At 43.3% G+C, this 23,215-nt stretch overlaps 1 protein-coding gene across 1 annotated transcript; it reads right to left on the bottom strand.

Moving 5' to 3' along the window:
* Positions 1–4,787: 4,787 nt before the first annotated feature.
* Positions 4,788–22,700, bottom strand: EXTL2 (exostosin like glycosyltransferase 2). The gene is made up of 5 exons (XM_075832228.1): positions 22,532–22,700; positions 18,742–18,789; positions 15,249–15,658; positions 12,900–12,970; positions 4,788–5,564 (listed from the first exon to the last, which is right to left on the bottom strand). The coding sequence occupies exons 2-5, from the start codon at positions 18,744–18,746 to the stop codon at positions 5,073–5,075; spliced, it is 978 nt and encodes a 325-aa protein (XP_075688343.1). The 5' UTR covers positions 18,747–18,789; positions 22,532–22,700; the 3' UTR covers positions 4,788–5,072.
* Positions 22,701–23,215: the final 515 nt, after the last annotated feature.

Here is a 23,215-nt window from a genome sequence, read left to right on the forward strand (position 1 = left end):
GCAATGAAAAAAGTATATACATATAAAGTACATGTAGATAAAAAATATATACATACAGACACAAAACAGTGTATATCTGAAGGGATAGAAACTAGCACATCCCTATGGAAGAATATGATATTAAATCAATCATATACAAAGTGAGTACACATTCATAATAAATGAAAAATATAGAAATATATATATAAAAATAATGTATATATAAAAAATAATAAATATATACATAAGTGCATAGTAATAAATATTAATATTAATAATAATTCATAATAAATTACATAAATGGGTGAGTGCATGAAATGAGAAGTGTTTGAATACAGAATAGTGAAAAAACACATACACAAGTGACTAGCTGTCATCTCTACAAATCAAAAAGATTTTTGATAACAAAATATCAAGAGTCAATGATAAGGTGATACGTGGTAAAACGTACCAAAGACCACCAATTACAAATAGTGAAAAAGACGAACACATATAGTGAACAAACCACTGTTCATTCACTGGATAAGTACAACGTATTAAAGTACATGGGAAGGTCTCCACGAAAGGACCTATACACAACACAGCGATATTACAATGATGTTAATAAAATACAGTAGTCAGATGACTAGATAAAGGATCTCCCTTCTCCGGTATCCAACATAGATGATCAATTAAACATTCGTCAGTATAATATTGTTCACGTCTTCCCTGAACATCCATGAGGTCAACGTGATACGAAGATAATTCAGCAACTAAACTCAAAAGCATCCCGTCGAGTGTAGGAGTTGTTTTCGTTCTGTATTTCTGGCCCTATTTCTGGCCCCGTGTTGAGGGTTTTTGACATCTGATCCACCTATCGACTTTCAATTTTATACACCTCGTTGTGTACCTGTGTTTTTATATATTTTTGTATTTTCTGAGTGTAACAATAAAATTATATTTTCTTGTGTACCTATAGTCTATGACTCCTTTTCCTCTTGGTTTCTAAAATCACGGCCATGCACAACACTACGGTCGTGTGCATGAGACCTTAAGGATAATGTTCCCCAATACCTAGGTTCAAGGATTTGTGGACTGGCGGACTGCAATTTGCAGCGTGCCCAATATCCTGTCAAAGTTGCTAACAACGAGCGTGAACATTTCCTGGCAGCAAGCTAAACAGTAGGTGCCAGTGGCAGCATGAACCCAGGAAGAGCCCCAAGCGCATGTGGGTCTGCGTTATAGCCCTGAAGCGCTACGCCAAATGCTGGTAGGATGAGACAATAAGGATTGAATATAAGAGAGGGTTTTGGTGCCAGGGGAGTTAATGCGGTTAGACCATGTGTGGTGCCTGTAGACTCATTTTTGCTTGTCCATCCTGATAAAGTCAGTGGGCAGTAGGCCTGTGTGAGTGACAAGGTGCCTCAGAAAACGCTGTGCATTTGGTTACCTAGAGTTCTGTGGGAACCTAGAGAACTTAAAATTCAGGTACTGCCATACCTGCTTCTCAATCTCATTGTAGCACACTCAGAAGCAGCAGCAGCATGGAGGGCATTATACAGCAGTACTTAGCAGTGTAGCTATAAAACCAGCACTGTCTCAAGATAAAATACTTACTACAAGCTGCTGCAGCAGCGTGTGTGTGTCTATGCCCAGGGGCATACACAGAAATCATAGGACGCCATAGCAAAAAATGAGTGGGGGCACTACAATTACCCCCCTCCGCACCCGCACGCACTCTAACTATATGAAGTGCTCCGACAAACGTATAACCTTTTATCAACAATAATGTTCAGGTCTATTTTGTTACATATCTTTATACGGGTGGGCGCTCCTTGTTTCACACATAGAGCTCCAAATCCCTTTCAAAAGTTATAATATTAAGGGCATGTTCACACGGCAGTGTCCGTTACGGCTGAAATTACGGGGCTGTTTTCAGGAGAAAACCGCTCCGTAATTTCAGCCGTAATGGCATGTTGAGGCGCTTTTTCGCTGCATCAATTACGGACGTAAATGGAGCTGTTTTTCCATGGAGTCAATGGAAAACGGCTCCATTTAACGTCTTAAGAAGTGACAGGCACTTCTTTGACGCGGGCGTCTATTTACGTCCCGCCTTTTGACAGCGGGGCGTAAAAAAAATGACCGTCGGAACAGAACATCGTAAGACCCATTCAAATGAATGGGCAGATGTTTGCCGACGCTATCGAGCCGCATTTTCGGACGTAAATCGAGGCGGAAAACGCCCGAATTACGTCCGTAAATAAGCCGTGTGAACATACCCTAAATGATAAAATGCTAGATGCCTGCAGCCACCACTAGGGGGAGCTCACTGCATATGGATTAAACACAGCCACCTTGAACTTAATGGACTCTATGAACATCTCTATTCAGTGAGCTCCATTTAGTCGTGTCTATTGGAAATCACTATAAGGCTCTGTTCACACCGGTTTTTTTTACACGTTTTTTGACGCGGAAACCGTGTTGGAAAACACTGCTAAAACCGGACGAAAACTCCTCTCATTGATTTCAATGGGAGGTGGAGATGTTTTTTCCAGCGAGCAGTAAAACCATCTCGCAGGAAAAAAAAAAAAAAGTGACTTGCCCTATCTTCGGGCGTTTACGTCTCTGACCTCCCATTGACATCATTGGGAGGCAGAGAAAGCCTTTTTCGCAGCGTTTTTGCATGTGGCGCTCAATGGCCGCGGGTGGAAAATGCAGTGACGTAGCGGCGTAAAGGCAGATCAAAATCTGCCTCAAAATTACAGACGGAATTTTGACGCAGAATTTTCTGCCTGCAAAAACTCAGTGTTAACGTACCCTTAGGCCCCGTGTACACGAACGTGCTTTTGCGGCCGCAATTCCACCGAAAATCCACGGGAGAATTGCGGCCCCATTCATTCCTATGGGCCCATGCACACGACCGTGGTTTTCACGGTCCATGCATGGCCCAGGAACTTGGACCGCAGAAAGAACGGACATGTCTTATTACAGCCGTGTTCTGCGTTCCAGGCTCATAGGAAATAATGGACGCAGCCATGTGCACGGCCCGCGATTTGCGGGCGGCTTGCGGGTGACACTCTGCGACCGGCCGACCCAAAAATCACGGCCGTGCACATGGCTACGGTCGTGTGCATGAGGCCTAGTTCATACGGAGTATTTTGCAGCCAGAAAAAAATCTGACTCAAAATTTGAGGCAGATTTTAAGCTGTCTGCGCTTTTACTCACACCGCCATTGAGGACCACAGGCAAAAAAATGCTGCGAAAAACGCTTTTTCTGCCTCCCATTGATTTCAATGGATGGTCAGAGGCGGAACTGTGGCAAGCAAGGACATGGCAGTTTTTTATTCCCACTTTTAGTCGCTCGGGAAAAAAAATGCCTCCGCCTCCCATTGAAACATGTCGGGGGGCTAGTCTCATTTTAATTCAATGCGGTATCTGAAATGGTGTTCCACTAGTAGCGGGCTGCAGCCGCTGTCTATGCTCACTTGTGTAGTGCGGTGGTATCTTCACTGCACTACATGGACTTCGCAGTGAGACCGGTTACTCTAAACTCAACTCTACCACTATTTAGAGTATCAAACCGCTTTGTTATTTTAAATGTTTGCGTGTATTTCGCTCCTAAAATTGAAATAAATAGAAGGTAATTTAACAGGTACCTGGGAAACAGGGGCTATTTCATTTGCCACTGGCAATTTGGTCTTTTGTCTCTAATCTTTGGCCACCAGCTACCTGGGCACAATTGTATATGTGGAACTTTATACCAATAGGGCAATCTGATGTCACATTGTCTATATATTTTCTAACATTGTGTTTCGGTTCATTTATATTTGCACTTTAGATTTCACTTTATGCATTTCCTTACTTCTTCCTAGGCAGGTATATTCTAGCACATTTGTAAATTGTTGCTGGACAGCAATTTTTGCACTTATTTGCACTATTTTCATGCCATTGGACTGCTTATATTGACGTACATTGGGAACTTATATGAGAGAGACATTAGACCCGTTTGTATTTTGTACACCTTATCATGGGTGAATTCTGCAGTTGGCCCTGTAACATATCGCATGGATCGGTTCCTTGTCTGGTTTTAGATGTTTTTAGATTTATCTGTATCAAAATAATACAAATTTGCTGCTTTACTATATTGGGTGTGCACTTGTTTATAATGTGTTTCTTGATTTACTTGTATATTCTATCAGGCTATATAGTTATGTGAAATTATCTACGCTACTGACTCTTTATCCCAGTCTTTTATCTGATTCTTTCAATGTATTAAAAGGAAAAAAAAAAACACACAAAATAAGGCCCCATGCACACGAACGTAAAAACGCCCGTAGTTACAGGCTGTAATTTGCTTACGGGAAGGTGCCCGGGCCGTTGAAAAATATAGAACATGTCCTATTTCAGGCCGTAATTACGGCACAGGCAGGCCCATAGAAGTCTATGGGGTTCCCTTAATTATGGGTGGCTACGTGCATGCACCCGTAATTACGGGAGCTTTGCTACGCATGGTACTCACTGTCCAGCGGTAGTCATTGTCCAGGGTGTTGAAAGAGAGAAGAGGCTGCCGATCAGAGCTGGATAGAGAGAAGAGGCTGACGATCAGTGCTGGATAGAGAGAAGGGGCTGCCAACTACTGCAGTGCAACATTACTCTCTATGTGTAAAGAAAAGCAGAAAAAACGGGTCCGTAAATACGGGTGGAATACGGGTGACAAAGGACCCCTATTTACGGGAGGGAAAAAATATGGTCGTGTGCATGGGGCCTAAGAGATTTTAATACACAACAACAAGAGGTTCCATTATTATTGTTTTATAAAAATAATCAAATAATTTTTTCATTTTTATTATGAAAATGCATAAATCAAGTTTAGTCATTGGCTTGTACAAAAGATTTTTCCAACATCTATTTCAATTTATGGCAGAAGATAAATCCTAAATAAAGCAGAATAATATTTAAAGATAAATGTCAATAAACTTTATCCGCTTACAATAGACAACGTATCCATGTTGCCATAAACGTAAATTAACTAATGTATGAAAAACATTCTCTAATTGGATAAATATTTCGAAACCTTTTTTTATTTTTCTGACAAATAATTACAGTCTGTACGCCTAAAGCTTAGATTTGTGATTGGCATAGTTTGGAAAACCAAATTGTGAGATCATTATATTGGAATATACCAAAGGCATCTTTCCATAAATACCAGTTAACTTGTTAAGACAGTATGATCTCTGCAACAGATGTTCAGCCCGGTGCCACATTCCTGTGTACCCACTACCAGCATCTTTTTCCAAATTTCTCATATCTATAGGTTTCACCAGCACACCAGATGACATGCCTGTATGATTTGCCACCAAGAAGTTCATGGTGATATCATCACAATTTTGCGTCTGGTCGATCATCTCATGGATTGGATGGGGCAATTCTTGGAAAAGTCTCAGATAATCTTTATGAAAAAATGCTGCTCCAATAAGAATCATTGAATACTTGTCACCACGTCCAGTGTCTGGAGCCTGCAATTCAAAACTACCATAGCTAAAAATTTCTGATGGGGAGACAACGTGCTTCCTGGGTACAAAACCCACAATTTGGCTGGTGAATAGCTGTAAAATAAAAGCAGATTACAAGATTTATTGCCAAAATATTTGCAATTTCATGAAAAAATTTAAATTAACATAACCCAGATACAACTGTAGAAGACTTGGATTTGTCAGTTCTGTAAGAGCGACTCCCACTGTGGCCAAACCCGGCATGTCCATGCATTTGATCAGATCACTGCCATGCCAGCTTCTTTTTGAAATGGGTCTGTCTTCTTTAGACAAACCCTTTGAAGGGTTTTTCCCCACAATTAACATTTAGCCCTTGTGTACAGGATAGGCGATAAATGCATGATCGCTGGGGGGCCCGCCAATACTGGGACCCACACCGATCTCTAGAACGGGGCTCCGTACCCCCATTCTTCCTCGCTGCAATTGTGCGCTGTTCTCAGTGGTCTCCATCAGCACCATAGACATTGAATGGAGCAACGCATTTGGGCCCCTTATACACTATGAACATTTTTTAGTTATGTCCAGAACATTTCTTGACATGTTCCACACAGGGGAAAAATGAGGTTTGAACATAAGACTGCAAAAGGTTATCTTTATATCGGACTGAGTTGTGCCAAGTAGCAAACATTAATTTAAAATCACTGAAAAATGCCATACTCAATCATACAAGTGCAGGTACAAACCCCAATTCCCAACAGGATGCAGACAAACCACAATGCCGCATAGAGGGAGACTGCTCAGGTGCAAAATACCAATTAAGAACCACACTCACGCCTACTATTCATAAAGAGGGTGACTGCTTAGTATCATTGCAGACAGATATAGGCTCTATAGCTATATCTGTATGCAATGATACTAAGCAGTCACCCCCCTCATGAATAATACGCGTGAGAGTGGATGTTCATTAGTATTTTGAACCTGAGCAGTCACCCTCTATGTAGCATTGTGGTTTGTCTGCATCCCGTTGGGAATTGGTGTTTGTACCTGCCCTTGTATGATTGAGTATGGCCTTTTTCAGTGATTTTAAATTAATATAGTTCTTTTTTTCTGTGATTTGTTTGTAAATAGCACATGTATCTAGGTTACATCATCTCTATATAACAATATGTAAGATAAACATTCTATCTTTCCTGTGAACTACAACACTTTGGATTTCCTTTGCAGAACAATGTTATCTTTCCTGTACAAGAATCATTACAGACTTTATGCATTATGGAAGCACTTAGAGGCTCTGTCACCAGTTTATAACTGCCCTATCTTCTACCTATCTTCTACCTAATCTAATAATAGGCGCTTTAATGTAGATAAGCAACGTGTTGTTTTTAAAAAAAAACACTTTAATTTTTTACAAAGTTATGAGCATTTTAAGTGTTATGCAAATTTGTTCCCAATGCCCAAGTGGGCTTTTACTCTTTACTACGCCCACTTGGTCAAGAGAAGTGTATGACGCTGACCAATCAGCGGCATACACTGCTCTTCATTCATGTCCAGCTTAATCCACAGCACAGCGTGATCTCGCGAGATCACGCTGTGCTGTCACTTACTCTTGTAGTTCCTTCACACAAGCGATGGGAGTATGACCAGACATCGCCTCCAGTCTGGTGTAACTGCCATTCACTACAATGGGAGTTACGGAAACAGCGTAGCTCAGCGAGCAACGCTGTTTACGTAATTCATGGTCAGAAATCACACGCTTCAGCCACAACACAGAGCAGTAGAATGGGGTTTAGGGTGCCCCGTTCTAGAGATAGGTGCGGGTCCTAGAGTTAGGACCCATATCTATCTGACATTTATGACATATCCTGTGGATATGTCATAAATGCCTCTGATGGGAAAACCCCTATAGGGTATATTCACACGCTTAACAAAAAATGGCTGTAAAATATGGAGCTGTTTTCTAGTGAAAACAGCCCCTGATTTTCAGCCGTTTTTTATGCATCAGGCGTTTTTTGATGCGTTTTTTTACAGCCGTTTTTCGGGGTGGGGTTTGGGAGGGAGTTGAAAAAAAACAACCAGCTATTTCAGCATTGTTTTACACGTTTTAAATTTACGCCGTTCACTACATGGCATACTTTTATTCTAGGAGTCGGTGCGATTACGTCGATACTATATATGTATAGTTTTTTTATGTTGTACTACTTTTGCACAATAAAAACACTTAAAGATAACCTTTCACCTCCCCATACATTTGCGGCTGAGTGCAGCATATAATAGGCAGGGCTGCACAAACGCTGGGGCACTTTACATTTTTTTTCTACCCTCCTCCGATATTTAGATATCGGTGCCGTTATATTTGGCGCCCGATATTTAAATAACCCCCTGAACGGTCAATGGGGCTTGTACTGGCAAGGGGTGTGTTACTATGGCTGTGACACTGTCCAATCGGATGCGGACAGTGTTACAGCAAAGAGCAAGGATAGAGTGCGCGCACGCTCTCACTCTTCAGCTTTCAAAATCAGTCTTCTGCCGAGCTGGCAAGGGTGCGTGTCAATGCTACGGACAGTATAAGAGCTGTGGCGAGGAGAGCGCACATGCTCGCTCTTATCTCTTCAGCTCTTGCGAGAGATCAGTCTTGTACTTTGTCTGCCGAACTGGCAAGGGGGCGTGTCTCTGCTACGGACAGTGCAAGCTGCTCGGCCATGGAAACCCATGCTATGAAGCTCCCGGGCACAGTTTTTGTGCCGATGTTAATGCCAGAGGAGTTTTGGAATGCAGTTATTAAGTCAGCAGAGCGTTGGCGACTTTTATTCACCACGCACCTTAGCACTCGCCCACTCTGCTCTGTAATGTGGTCTGCTACTTCGTGGCGGAGCTGCTGTGCTTCCTAAACGCTTCCACTTTGTAATACTACCACTCACAGTTAATAGTAGAATATCTAGGAGGGGAAGAAATTTCACGAACTGACTTGTTACAATGGTGGCATCATATTTAAGTACCACGCTCAAATTCAGCGAGCTCTTTAGAACGACCCATTCTTTGACAAATGCTTATAAAAACGTGTGTCACAATACTTTAGTTTATATAGTTCATAAAAGCTTGATTCAAGTTAAAATAGAATAACTTCTGTAAAAACAACTTATTTATTGTAGTTTTGAAGGGGGATTTAGGTTTTTTATTTAAATACAGCTTTATCAGTACATTAAAAAAAAATGTAAAAAATAAAAATAAAAAAATTAAATCGAAAGTGAATTCCAAACTATATTTAAGATATTTCCAGTCAGTTAATGAAAAAACTCGCTCACATTGAGAAACAACAAACTGGTACATAGCTAGTCCTGCCTGACACATTGTAGCAAACTACCAAAGAGATTTGTGCAGCTACTGCTGATGTACACTATATGGCCAAAGGTACGTGGACAGCTCTCCTAATTATTGGAGTTCAGGTGTTTCAGCCCCACCCATAGGTGCATAAAATCAAGCACAGAGCCATGCAGTCTCCATAGACAAACATTGGAACATTGGTAGTAGTTTGGGTCGTACTGAAGAGCTAAGTAACTTTAATAGAATGCCATCTTTGCCACAAGTCCGTTTGTGAAATTTCGGATCTGCTAGGTCTGCTCTGGTCAAGACATTTTGGACAATTATATGCTTCACAATCTGTGGCAACTGTTTGGGGAAGGCTTTTTTCTGTTCCAGCATGACTGTGCCCCTGTGCATTCATTGAGGTCCATTAAGGCAGGATTTCAGTGTGGAGGAATTAAAAAGGCTGCACAGAGCCCTAACCTCAACCCCACCAACACCTTTGGTATAAATTGGAACGTGGACAGAGAGCCAGACCTTTTTATCACCTTTTTTAAATAAATTAATAATTAGAAAAAAATAAAATTATATGGGGTCCCCCCCCCCCCCCCCCCCCCCCGTTTTTCATAACTAACCAGAAACAACATAGTAGTAGGCTAGCATTACCAGGGTGGGAAAGGTGTTATAGGGGGCATCAGAACTAAAAGTGCCTAGGGCAGCATCAACTCTAAATACAGCCCTGCTTTCATCTAAACTCTCCACCTTGGACCCCACTTAACCTCTGCCTCCTTCTATGCCTCTTTCCCCCTCCTCCCACAGAGCCTCTGCCACCATCTGTGCCCCCCACCACAAATACAGATCCAAATCCTCTTAAGTGTCTCCAGCACCCAATGAGACCCTCCTAACACTTTCTGTTCCCCATAGTACTCCTACCACTTTCTGTGCTCCCCCCCCCCCCACCTGCCACCTTGTGTATTCCCTGTTGGACACCCTAATAGAGCCCCGGGCACATTCTGACCACACAAAGAGCCCCTTCCTCCGACTTCTGTCCCTCTCACCTACAACAGTGGCCTGTCTCCTGCTGTCTACCCTGTCCCTGCTCCCTCGCAGAGCCCTGACACCTTCTGAACCCTGGTCAGTTCTTCGTTCAACATCTGCTGTTGCTGTCCGAATTGCCGAGAAATCAGCCAAAGCTGCAGTACACGGTTCAATGGTGGTGAGGACATGGTAGCAAGTAAAAAATAAAAAGCAGATAAAACGCCATGAACCAATGCTAATGCAGAGGGATCAGACCAAGCTGGGGCGTAACTAGGAAAGACTGGGGCCCATAGCAAACTTTCAACTTGCACCTCTCCCCTGGGTGTCACATACAGCCCACCCTTGTAAGTAATGCCCCCCTGTAGATTCTGCCACTTAGCGCCCCTTGTATATAATGCCCCATGTAGATAGTGCCATAGAGCCCCCCTGTAAGGAGTGTCACACCCACTTGTAGATAGCATCCCCCACCTCCCCATTGTAGATAGCACCATACAGCCCCCCTCCTGTAGATCGCGCCATACAGCCTCCCTACTGTAGATCGCCCCATAAAAAGCCCCCCACTGTAGATCGCGCCATACAGCCTCAACCCCTCCAAAAAAAAAAAAAAATGGCCTGTAGCCTAGTTAAAGGGGTTATCAAACAAAACACATGTATCCACTATCTACAGGATAGGGAATACATGTGTAATCGCTGGGGGTCCAAACGCTGGGATCCCCAGCTATAAGGAGAACAGGGATCCGAAAGTCCCCCGAAGTGCTCCATGAGAAGCATGGGACCTCCGGGGTCTGTGTTTGGCTTGTGTGTGTAAAGGATCTGCCAGACACAGCTTCTGTGTCAATGCCCATAGGTAATCAGTCTGCACCTGCTTCTATGTCTGTGAGACTGACTCCATCTTCCACCACTCAGGATGCCAGGCTTAGGAGTGGGAGTGCCTATCACAGCCTGGCCAGACGGAGCTAGCTCCCACCCTCTGTCTATTTATACCTGCCTTTCCTGTTCCTCCTTTGCTTGTGATTCTTCTCTGCTGGTTTCCTGGCCCTGCTGCAGCTTCTTGAACTACTGACCCTCTGCTTGTTATTGACCTTGGCTTTACTGACCACTCTTCTGCTCTGCGTTTTGTACCTCGTTCACTCCAGGTTTGACTCGGCTCGTTCACCTCGCTTGTTGCTCACGGTGTTCCCGTGGGCAACTTCCCCATTTCCCCGGCTTCTGTGTACCCGTCTGTTTGTCGGTCGTGCACCTATTGAGTGTAGGGACCGTCGCCCAGTTGTACCCCGTCGCCTAGGGCGGGTCGTTGCAAGTAGGCAGGGACTGAGTGGCGGGTAGATTAGGGCTCACCTGTCTGTCTCCCTACCCCATCATTACAGTGTGTCTGGAAGCTCCATAAAAATGAATGGAGCGCCGGGCACGCATGCGCACAAGCCCCCTGTAGATGTTGCCACACAGACCCCCTATAGATGATGCCACACACCTCCCTGTAGATAGTGCCACATACTCTCCCTGTATATAGTTCCACATGCTTCCCCTGTATATAGTGCCACATGCTCCCCCTGTAGATAGCCCCGACCCCCCTCCATGCAGAAAGAGCCATTGAGGCTCCGTCTATGAGCGGAATCTCCAGCCAGAGTATTGCAGACGCCTTGCCGGGGATTCCGCTGCAGGAGGTACCACTGACACCACTGCCCTTATATGGACAGTGAAGTCAGGCTTTCTTTATGAGCAGATTTCCCGGCCAGGGCATCAGCAATGCTCCAGGAGGAGCCCCTAAATTAATTTTCCATATATGGACAGTGACGTCGTCAGTGGCTTCCTCTGAGTGGAATCGGATCGGATGCAAAACGGCCGTCAAAAACAGACCAAGACGGCCAGACGCCATCGTGTGAATAGAGCCTTAAAGGGATTGTACCCATTAAAAAAAATAAAAATAAAAAAAAATAAATGAATGGCCTATCGTCAGGATAGGCCATCTATATTTCATCTGTGGTGTTCCGACTCTCGACACTTCCACGAATCAGCTGATTTGAAGGGGTTGTGGTTCTTCCCCTTCAGTGCTTCATACTGTAAAACGCTGACACACTCATAGCGGTGGTTCACAGTATCACAGCCTTCTCCCATTCAAGCGATGCAAGCTAATCAATGGCAGCTTGCTCAGAATGCATAGTTGCCAACAGTCCCTGAAATTTGCCGGGTCTGTCCCGAATTTACAGAGACAATCCTGGCAATTTACTGTCCTGGACCGTGTCCTGGAAAAGTAAACCGGCGACTGCCGTATTAAATTGTATCTGCGTCAAGATGCACATACAATTGAATAGTATGGCAGAGAAGGGAGCCTACTCACTGCTATGCCATTCACTAGGCTACAGGCCACATTAGGCCTGCAGCCTATAACACACTGGGACAGGATCCCCGCGCATTCCGGCGCGATGATCTCACTGGATCGCGCAGGCCTACGCGGGGATCCTGTCTCGGCGCCTCATAAGCTGCAGCGACTGAGGAGACTATGGAGCTCCGTTCTTCGCGGGTACGGGGCTATGTAAAAACAAGGTTTTTTTTTCATTTGTTGGGGGGTACCATCTTCGAGGGAGGGAGTGTGTGGCTCTATCTACATAGGGCACTATCTACAGGGAGCATTGTGTGGCACTATCTACTGGGGACAGTACGGGGCACTATCAACACTGGTTTTTATGCTACCAGCACATATCGCCTAGCCCTAGTGATAAAGTGAGACATCACCTGCCTGTATTCATTCAGATAACCGGAGAGATATACTCCCCACCATAGTAGTGGTCAGCCAAACTAGTGCAGACATTTTTGTTTGTTTATTTGTATGCAGAAATTTTGGGAAGAAACCCATGTCCCATTAGCCAAACCCACCAGACAAAATCACACCCCATTACACACCCAACAGATAATCCATACCCTATATGTCCCGGGGGAAAAAAAAAAACCAACAAATGTTGGCAACTATGACAATGTTGTATCAGATTTCCAGTAGCAAAAATCAGTGGGTGGTGTATATGGTCAGCTTCAGTCTGCTCCTGCTTGATTACATATATTATTCAAAGTGCAAGGTTATTGGAGTAGTCAGAGACATTATGGTTCAACAATCACCTGCCAGATGGAGAAGGCAAAGGAGACATCATATGCACTAACAAGTGTGTCATCATCCATCATAAGTACAGCTGCAAGACAGAATTTATGGCAAGCATTGAATACATGGCTGTTCAGATTAGTACACAGTCTATAGAAAGTACCCACCCCTAAGGCCCTGTTCACACAGAGTTTTTTTTGCACGTTTTTTGCCGCAAATAACGGTTGAAATTGCCTCCCTCTGTTTTCAATGGGAGGTGGAGGAGTTTTTTTCCCGCGAGCAGAAAAAAACGCTCGTGGGAAAAAGAAGCGACATGCCCTATCTTGAGGTGATTCTGCATCAAAAACCCCATTGAAAATCAATGGGAGACGGAAAAAACGCTGTGAACTGCCGATGCGGTTTATGTCAAAAACCGCTCATGGTTTTTTCCTTTACCAGTTGAAGAAATAGGTAAAAAAAAAACATCAAAAAACGTCTGTGGTAAAACCGGAGCTGATTTTCCTAGCAGAATTTTCTGCCTGCAAAAAACTCTGTGTGAACATAGATTTTCATGCTCTATTATTTAACATTGAATCACAGCATGCGCAAACTAGGGTATTTTTGTTGTATGTTTTTATTTAACATTTTCGGGCAACGATGAAAAGAGGTTCTTTGGACCCACAAGAGGAAATAATCGTCAGTGTCAAGTCAAATTGTTAAACATAAGTGGTCGTCCTCCGACTCTTCCTATGGAAATTTGGAAAGAACAAATCATTCCAACATCAAGCAAAGTAACTAAAGTTATAAGTCTAGGGGTTGTCCCACCATTAAATATCATTCCGTTTTTAGATCACAAAAAAAAAAAAAGTTTGCCATTCATATACTGTAAAAAAAAAAAAAAAATCCATTCAAGAGTTAAGACATTTACTTACATAGTATGTGGTGCCACCTAGTGTTCAAAGTGTATAGCAATTTGCACATCCACTTAAAACGTAATAGCGATAACATCTAATTTTATAAGCTTAGATGTGATCGCTATTAGGTTTATCCTGTGTGATAGAGATAGACAAGACCCGCTCTCAGCCGAGCCATCGATCCAGCTGAACTGACAAATTAGGGTGAGAGCGCTTGATGCAGTTTCTATGTATACATAGAATCTGTATACTATATCAAAAACAATAGAAAATTCTTAATAAATGTTATAATCAGCAATTATATACATTCAATTTATAAAAGATGGCGTTTTCATCTACGACAATGGTTACTAATATATATATATATATATACACACACACATAAAGAGAGAAAGAGCGCGCGAGAAAGAGAACGCGCGAGAAAGAGAGAGCGCGAGAAAGAGAGCGCGCGAGAAAGAGAGCGCGCGAGCGCGAGAAAGAGAGAGCGCGAGAGCGCGCGAGAGAGAGAGAAAGAGAGCGCGCGAGAGAGAGAAAGAGAGAGCGCGCGAGAGAGAGAAAGAGAGCGCGCGAGAGAGAGAAAGAGAGAGCGCGCGAGAGAGAGAAAGAGAGAGCGCGCGAGAGAGAGAAAGAGAGAGCGCGCGAGAGAGAGAAAGAGAGAGCGCGCGAGAGAGAGAAAGAGAGAGCGCGCGAGAGAGAGAAAGAGAGAGCGCGCGAGAGAGAGAAAGAGAGAGCGCGCGAGAGAGAGCGCGAGAGCGAGAGCGCGCGAGAGAGAGAGCGAGAGCGCGCGAGAGAGAGAGCGAGAGCGCGCGAGAGAGAGAGAGCGAGAGCGCGCGAGAGAGAGAGAGCGAGAGCGCGCGAGAGAGAGAGAGCGAGAGCGCGCGAGAGAGAGAGCGAGAGCGCGCGAGAGAGAGAGCGAGAGCGCGCGAGAGAGAGAGCGAGAGCGCGCGCGAGAGAGAGCGAGAGCGCGCGAGAGAGAGCGAGCGAGAGAAAGAGAGAGACCATAGAATGGAGTGTTTTACACTTTACGCCCATGCATAATTTATTCTACCTATATATGAATTGATAAAGAAATGTTTGCACTTTAAATACCAGCCTTTGAGATAGGTTGGGTATCATATTTATATATGTATTTTATGTAAACTGTACACTTAATAGGCTTTCTGTGAATTACTGAACTGAAACGTCGCTCAATTGAGGTGAATAAATCCACCCGGTTTCATATACGCCCCCCCCCCCCCCCCCCCGAAGTCCTGGTGCCGTTACTTCGTTCTATGGTTGCTTTCTATTTCAAGTTGGGGATATAAGTTGGGAATCAATATTCATCCCCTGGTAACGAGCACATGGGCTGATATATAGGTATGTTGGAGTGCTGTGTTCATCTGTGTGTGTGTGTGTGTATATATATATATATATATATATATATATATATTATTATTTTTTTTTACACATTCACTCAAATAAGCGAACATAACTCACCCTTGGTTTCTATCTCTGGAAAGTTTTGCAGTCTGTTCCTCATGAGATTGACAGTCTGTTTCTTGAAGAAGACAGGCACAGGATGGGGTCCTAGGTTATCCCACAATTCTTGAGGAGGATCCTGTCCCACATTATTCCATACCACAATCACACGGTGAAGCTGAGGCATGGCCTGGTAATGGTTCAACATTTTAAGCAACAAATCAGTTCTATTATAGGTTTGCATTACGAGTGTGAAAGAGTCTTGTGGAGATGGATTGGAACGGGATATTCCCCATTGAACACCCATTATAAGATCTTCATGTGCAGAGGGAAGCAAAGCAGCAAGGCCACCAAGGAGGAAGAGGAGAAAAATGAGGAAAGCACAGGACACACGGAGCATCTTGATCCTCAATGTTCTTCTCAAAAATCTGTTTGCAATAAACAATATAATTAAAAGGTAAAGAAAGTAAGTTTGGCATGTTCTGCAAGAAGAATTTTCTAAAGATAAAATCCTATATTTTACCAAAACCACCGAAAAAGGCCATACTTACAAATGGACACAGCCAGGTCAGAAATGCTGATGAAGGGCGAGCAGGTGCTTTAAATAATAATAGCCACTCCCACTAGTCTTGAGGGGAGTGGCGTGTGGTGCATGGGATGTGTAGTAAGAAATAATAAATGAATAGTGTGTGTGCAAATGTAATACTATAAGTGAAATATAGGGGGCAGTAATGAGTGAAGTGCCTCAATAGAAATAAATGGATAATGGGGTGCAAGTGAGTGAAACATGGAGGGATAGTGTGTACGTCATGAGGCACAACGTGTATAGCCAGGTAGAAGCCTATTTGTGACGCCTTGATAATTCATAGAGCGGGCTACCCTGCTTGCTATGCCAAACAACAACACACCATGCTCTCCCAGCATCAAAGACCCGGCTGTGTCCAAGAGAAGCGAATATACATAATAATGAAAAATACCTGGGGTATTGGTAATCATTTTGGCCAAAAGGACGCAAGCTCGCAATCCACGACAAGCACCTGCTCGCCCTTTCATCAGCATTTCTGACCTGGCTGTGTCCATTTGTAAGTATGGCCTTTTTCGGTGTTTTTGTATATGTCCCTGTGTTTTTATCGGTTCTGTTTGTGTATCAGGAACGTTCTGTTCCAGTTTAGGAGTTAGGGACTCGCAAGTCTGGGGATCCTTGTCGTGGATTGCGAGCTTGCGTCCTTTTGGCCAAAATGATTACCAATACCCCAGGTATTTTTCATTATTATGTATATTCGCTTCTCTTGGACACAGCCGGGTCTTTGATGCTGGGAGAGCATGGTGTGTTGTTGTTTGGCATAGCAAGCAGGGTAGCCCGCTCTATGAATTATCAAGGCGTCACAAATAGGCTTCTACCTGGCTATACACGTTGCGCCTCATGACGTACACACTATCCCTCCATGTTTCACTCACTTGCACCCCATTATCCATTTATTTCTATTGAGGCACTTCACTCATTACTGCCCCCTATATTTCACTTATAGTATTACACTTGCACACACACCATTTATTATTTCTTACTACACATCCCATGCACCACACACCACTCCCCTCAAGACTAGTGGGAATGGCTATTATTATTTAAAGCACCTGCTCGCCCTTTCATCTGCATTTCTGGCCTGGCTGTGTCCATTTGTAAGTATGGCCTTTTTCGGTGTTTTTGTATATGTCCCTGTGTTTTTATCGGTTCTGCCTATATTTTACCAGTAGTACGGGTTAAAGTGATAAGAACCGTAACAGAGTAGCTGTGCCAGGGGAAACTACAAAGCTCCTGCCATTTAAATAGATACTCCAGTGATTATTTTATTGCGGCCCCGTTTGTAAAGTACACCCGGTAAAACGTAGGGCAGGTAATCCTCTTACGGTATGTTCACACAAGGCGGATAAAATCACACAGCATATCCGCCCTAGGTGCCACAGGAAGTTCCAGCCGAAAAACCGTACCAAATTATGGTGCAGTTATATGGCTGGAACGTCCACTGTGGAAAACTGCACATAAAAAGAAAAAAGTTTGATACTTACGTAGCCATGGCGACGCGTCCCTCTGCCGTACTGCAGGCCAACCTCCTGGGATGACGTTTATTTGCGGCGGAATCGCTGCTTATTCGCTGCAAAAACCGCAACATCTGCTATTTGTTGCGGGTCTTATCTCCCCAATAAGTTTAAACCCACAACAAATAAGCGATTCCGAAAATACAATTGACATGCTGCAGATCAAAAAACCACACCGCCGGTGAATTTCTGAGCGTATTTTCTACTCAGCATTTTCGCAGCGTGTGGATGAGATTTATTATAATCACATCCACTTTGTTGCTACTGTATTACGCTGCAGATTTTCCGCAACAAAATCTGTTGCGGAAAATCCACAGTATTTACACTGCGTGTGAATTTACCCTAACTGGGCGCTTTGTTGCCATACTATTCCGGCCACTGTCACGTGCCCGCACTCTGACCGGCCGACTCCTACAGTGTCTGCCGTGTGGACCGGAAGTCTCTTTCACTATGCATTCCTGAGACTCACATTGAGCATCTCATAGGAATGTATAGTGAAAGAGACTTCCGGTCCACACAGCAGATGCTGTAGGAACTGGCCAGTCATAGAGAGGTCACGTGACATAATTGTGGCCGGGATATTTTGGCAACAAAGCGCCTGGTAAGAGGATGACCTGACCTACCTTTTACCAGATGTACTTTACAAACGGGGGCCACAATAAAAAAATTATAAAATCACTGCAGTGTCTCTTTAAGAGAACAGCAGAGCTATAATTGCTCAAAAGGCATGGTAAAATATAGTACAAAATAAACAATGATGTTATTACCCCTGGCAGAGGTATCTCATAAAAAAAAAAACCTACATATTGCACTTACAGTGACGCGATCACATACTGTGTTGCAAGGGGGGTGAATGGTTGAGTGACGTTGGCTTAGGTAGAGCAGAAGACATTTTAAAGTGCACCTCTCCTGACATGTCTGTTTTAATAAACACTTGTATAGCCCATTAAATAACAATTCTGGAGAATACTATCTTAGAACTCTGCATTGTGCCGTTCCTCTGGTATTAATCCTGGAAATATATGAATAAATTGACAACAGGATGCATCCTTATGCCAGTTGCACACGACCGAGCGCCACTCAGGACGTTTTTCACGGCATCAGAATAGCACCTGATAGTTTTCACTGGCTCATTCACTTCAGCCGGGTGAATCGGGTGCGTGAAAACGGATCCAACTTTCCTATCCGTGGCAAGATAGGACACGTCCTATCTTTCCATGGATTGCGGACGGGACTCGGCCGGCACACACTGTTATAGTGGTAACACCCAAGAGTAAATTTATTCATACATTTCCAGGAGGAATAACAGAGGAACGACACAATGCAAAGTGGACTGTACAAAGTAAATTGTTATTTCATTAACAAGCCCAAAGAGTACTGTACGGAGAAGGAGACAGGTGACCCAAAATTGTACCTCATGTTCTGAAAGAGCTCCTCTTGCTGTAGAAGATCTCATGAAGACCTTACCAGGAATGACAAAAAGATAATGCTTAGAATGTAGAATTTAATTAAGAGAAGTATATTACTGTGCAATAAGCACCATACGTTTCACGTTTTACGCTCTTATTATAATGAAATAAAAACATAAAAATATGTTAGAGTCTGCACAAGGTCTTAAGATCAACCACATGTTCAGTTAATTATTTTTTCCGTAGGAGTGTACCGTTATAGTAATGGGTGTCGGCGGGAAAAAAAAAACCTGCAGCAATCATACGTTACAATATTGTACGACATAACCAACTAACCAAAGAAACGTGCATCGTATGAAAAATTTAATAAGTGCACTGCCCCCAAGTGGTGAGAAAAATGTTGCTGTAATGTGGCCAAGTGCCTGAGCTCTTTATCTGTCAGGCATCGTTCACATCTGCGTCAGGATCCGTTCATGGGTTCCGTCGGAGATTTCCGTCAGGGGAACCCATGAACGTAATTCAAACTGAAACAAATAGAAACCTGTGGATCTGTCACCATTGATTTCAATGGTGACGGATCCGGTGCAAATGGTTTCCATTTGTCACCGTTGTTTAAGGGTTCCATCGTTTTGACGGAATGAATAGCGCAGTCGACCATGGTATTGTTTCCGTATGTTTCAGTTTGGATTCCGTTAATGGGTTCCCCTGACGAAAAGCTCAGACGGAACCTGTGAACGGAGTCCTGACGCAAATGTGAACGATGCCTAACAGATAAAGAGCTCAGACACTTGGCCACATTTTGTATGTCGTAATATGGCTTCCATAGAGGTGCATGAGGACTCTACTGTACCTCCGTATGCTTCAGATTTCACATGGAGGCATACAGAATTTTTCCTGTAAGATTCCACACAAATCCAACAGAAAAAAAAAAATAATAATGGCATGGCATGGTGTGTATGGAGGTATTCTCCCCCGATACCGATTTTATCTAGGGGAGAATATCTCTATACACATGCAGTCTGACAAAGTCTATACGGCAGTCTATAAGACCCACCATAGTTTGAACTCTTATTAAGGCACAAATAGGTCATTATTTTTGACCCCTGAATAAATTCAGACCTTAGACTAGACCCATAAATAAATTAAGACCTCAGACCAGACTCCTATATAAATTTAGACCAGAACCCAAAATTTATTTAGATTTCAGATCTGACCCCAAAATTATTGAAATACGCATGAGACTAAATTCAGGGAGTACAGATGCCTTTTACAGACGCCAATGAAACCTGTAGAGATGTTGTTGTGACACACACAGTGACACACAGTCTCACACACACACACACACACACACACACACACAGCCGTAATCCCAGTTTGCGATTCCGGCAACAGACATTAATCCGCATTTGTGGGCCGTGCTCCCATTGTAAAGTATGGGAGCACCGTCTATAAAATCCAAAAATAGGACATGTCCTTTTTTTTTGCGGAGCCTTTCTATGGCCGGACACCTTCCTGTAAATATACGGGAAAGAGTCCGTGGGCAACAGAAACTAATGGGTCTGTACTTTGATACGCAATTACGGTCCATAATTGCGGATCAAAATTACGGTCCTGTGCATGGGGCCTGAGAGAGAGATTGGCTTCCGCAAAGCAGACAATGTAGGAGTCGTCTAGTCAGAGTGTAGGTCACGTAATCCAATGGCAGAGCGACTATTTTACAATAAAGCTACTTTCACTAGATCTTACCTAACCTACTTTACAAAACGAGGGAAAGAAAACAAGATGTATGAACGTGGCTTTAGGTGGCATTGGTAGCTTTGTAATGTGCAAGGCTGAGGTAGTATGGGCTGAGTGTAAGTAGAAAGATGAAATAGCGACCAGGATGATGGCAAAACAGCCTCAGTAATCAGATCGGTGTAAGGCCGGATTCACACAAAGCGTAAAATCCGCTGTATAATACAGTAGCAGCAGAGCGGATGAGATTTGAGCAAATCTCATCCACACGCTGTGGAAATGGTAAGTGGAAAAAGTGCTCAGAAATTGACCTGCGGTACGGCGTTTTAATCTGCAGCACGTCAATTGTATTTGCGTAATTGCTGCTTTTTGTTGTTGCAGGTTTTCCCCATTGAATTCAATGGGAGGTAAAATCTGCAACAAGTAGCAGATGTTGCGATTTTTTTCAGGTGTAAAATCGCAACTCAGAAAAAAATAAATCGTACTTACATACGCAGAATTCTGTGCTTCTTTGTCCAGGCCGGCCTACCGGGATTACGTTTCACCCCACGTGTGCGCTGCAGCCAATCACAGGTGTGAATTTAGATGTGATAGATTACAGGTGGATCCGACCCGCTTTCACTGAACCCGTCAGTCCCGTATGACCAGACGGGAACAGGGTTTAGCGAACGATACAGCTGCTCTGCACCAATCACACTGACTGACATATATATATATATATATATATATATATATATAATTGCCTTTCAAATGTTTACAAAGCCTTTAACACCTGCACTGACACCCGTTAGACAGCAACAGCCACCTTTTATATTCAAAGCACCACCCCTAGCAGGAGAACGCAGCATAGCCACGCTGGTCACGTCCCCAAAATGCTCTAAGGGCATGTTCACACTGGGCAGATACGCTGCGTAAAAGTACTCACCGCAACTGACCTAGAACACGGAGGGAATTCCGGCCGAAAAACTGCACCAGATTGTGGTGCAGATTTTCGGCCAGAATCGCCACTGCGGAAAACAGAGCAGAAAAAAAAGGCCTAGACTTACCTTCAGTGGCTTTGCAGCAGTGACGCGTTCCTCATGCAGCCGTGCGATGACGCTACAGCTCATGTGACCGCTACAACCTGTCATACGAAACGTCATCCCAGGAGGCAGGGCTGCTTGGGGAACATCTGGTGAAACAAGAAGCTATCGCTATGACAATGACAGGGGGTAAGTATATATTTTTTTTAAATTCTAATTAAACTTGAAGAGCTTTTTGAGGTTTGCGTTTTTTGCAGCAGAATCGCAGCTTTTCCACCGCAAAAATCGTAACATTTGCTATTTGTTGCGGCTTCTACCTCCCCATTGAACTCAATGGGGAAAAACCATAAAGAATTCCGCAGCATAAATTGACATGCTATGGATTTTTTTTTAAACGCACCGAGGGTCAATGTATGCACGTTCTCTCAGCCGTTTTTTTCTGAAGCGTATGGATGAGATTTGTTCAAATCTCATCTACTTTGCTGTTACTGTGGTACGCTGCGGATTTTCCGCAATGAAACCCTTTGCGGAAAACCGCAGCTAAGATGGTGTCCAGGCCGTTTTTCCCAGTGCCAAATAATTTAAAGCAACAGTAGCCAGCCATCATTGCCTGAACCTGCAAATACAAACAGCACCGTGACAATATAACATAAGATATCCATATCTTGCACGCACAAAATAATATTGATCTTGGATAAACTCTCCTGGGGAGGGAAGAGCAGTATATCGCATGCCATTTTTTTTTTTAAAGAGACAGTACTAAACAAGGTACGCCACAATCTGGCACAGTATACAACATGCATACAGCACAATTTATAGCGCTATAAAGAACGGTGATTATCCCCATATTCTTACAGCTTCAAGAAACGTCTCAGATCTTTGATAAATATTGATCACTTATGATCGCCGTCAGGACCCTGTCCGTTATACAGCTCTGACACATTAATAAAACTGCCCCACTGCGTCTCCTTGTGCAGGGATATGTCCACCAGGCAGCGCTATAGTATTCATTCTGTGGTAACGCACTTAATATTCTTACCCAGAGCCGAGGTTCGTATAAGGAGTGCAGAAAAGTTCTTTCATGTCAGAAATCCACATCAATCCTCCCTCACATCTCAGATTTGAAACCAGCAGCTGAGTTTCTGCTCAGGGATGTCGCACTGATTTCCTGTTGCAGACACATTCCCAGAATGCTTTGCTCTTCTGTGTGTTCATTCCTTGCTGCTCAGGTTACAGTCATCTCCCATGTCATGCGCACAACGTGGCTGCCAAATTCACAACGAATCTCTGTGAGACTTATATCAGTCACATCAATATTTTAACGAGAATGACAAAATAAAAGTTGCAATAGCAAAAGGACAAAATGATAAGGCCATACACAAAGTGATTAACCCCTTAGGGACGCAGCCTTTTTTTGAAAGAAGAGGCGATTTTTTTTTGGGTTGTTTTGCTTTTAATTCACCGCCTACTGAAAGAATTTATTATTTTTTTCTTCCTTTCACGTATCTGTATGAGAGCTTGTTTATTGCAAGATAAGTTATAGTTCTGAATAGCACCATTTTTTAATACATATAATGTATACAAAAACTTTTATTAAAAAAACAATTCTGCCATTATTGTGGTTTGGGTTTCGTTTTTACGGCGATCACTGCGCAGAATACATGACATGATAACTATATTTCGCGGGTAAGTAAGATTACAGTAATACCAAATATATTTATTT

This window comes from Rhinoderma darwinii, chromosome 7, assembly GCF_050947455.1.
Source record: "Rhinoderma darwinii isolate aRhiDar2 chromosome 7, aRhiDar2.hap1, whole genome shotgun sequence".
Lineage (NCBI taxonomy): Eukaryota > Metazoa > Chordata > Amphibia > Anura > Rhinodermatidae > Rhinoderma > Rhinoderma darwinii.

Excerpts from the sequence above, each read along its gene's own strand:
- EXTL2 (XM_075832228.1), bottom strand. Across the intron at positions 12,971-15,248 it reads TCCAGAGATAGAAACCAAGG|CTGTACTTATGATGGATGAT; the intron begins GTGAGTTATGTT and ends TCTGTCTTGCAG. Across the intron at positions 5,565-12,899 it reads TTGCCTTCTCCATCTGGCAG|CTATTCACCAGCCAAATTGT; the intron begins GTGATTGTTGAA and ends TTTATTTTACAG.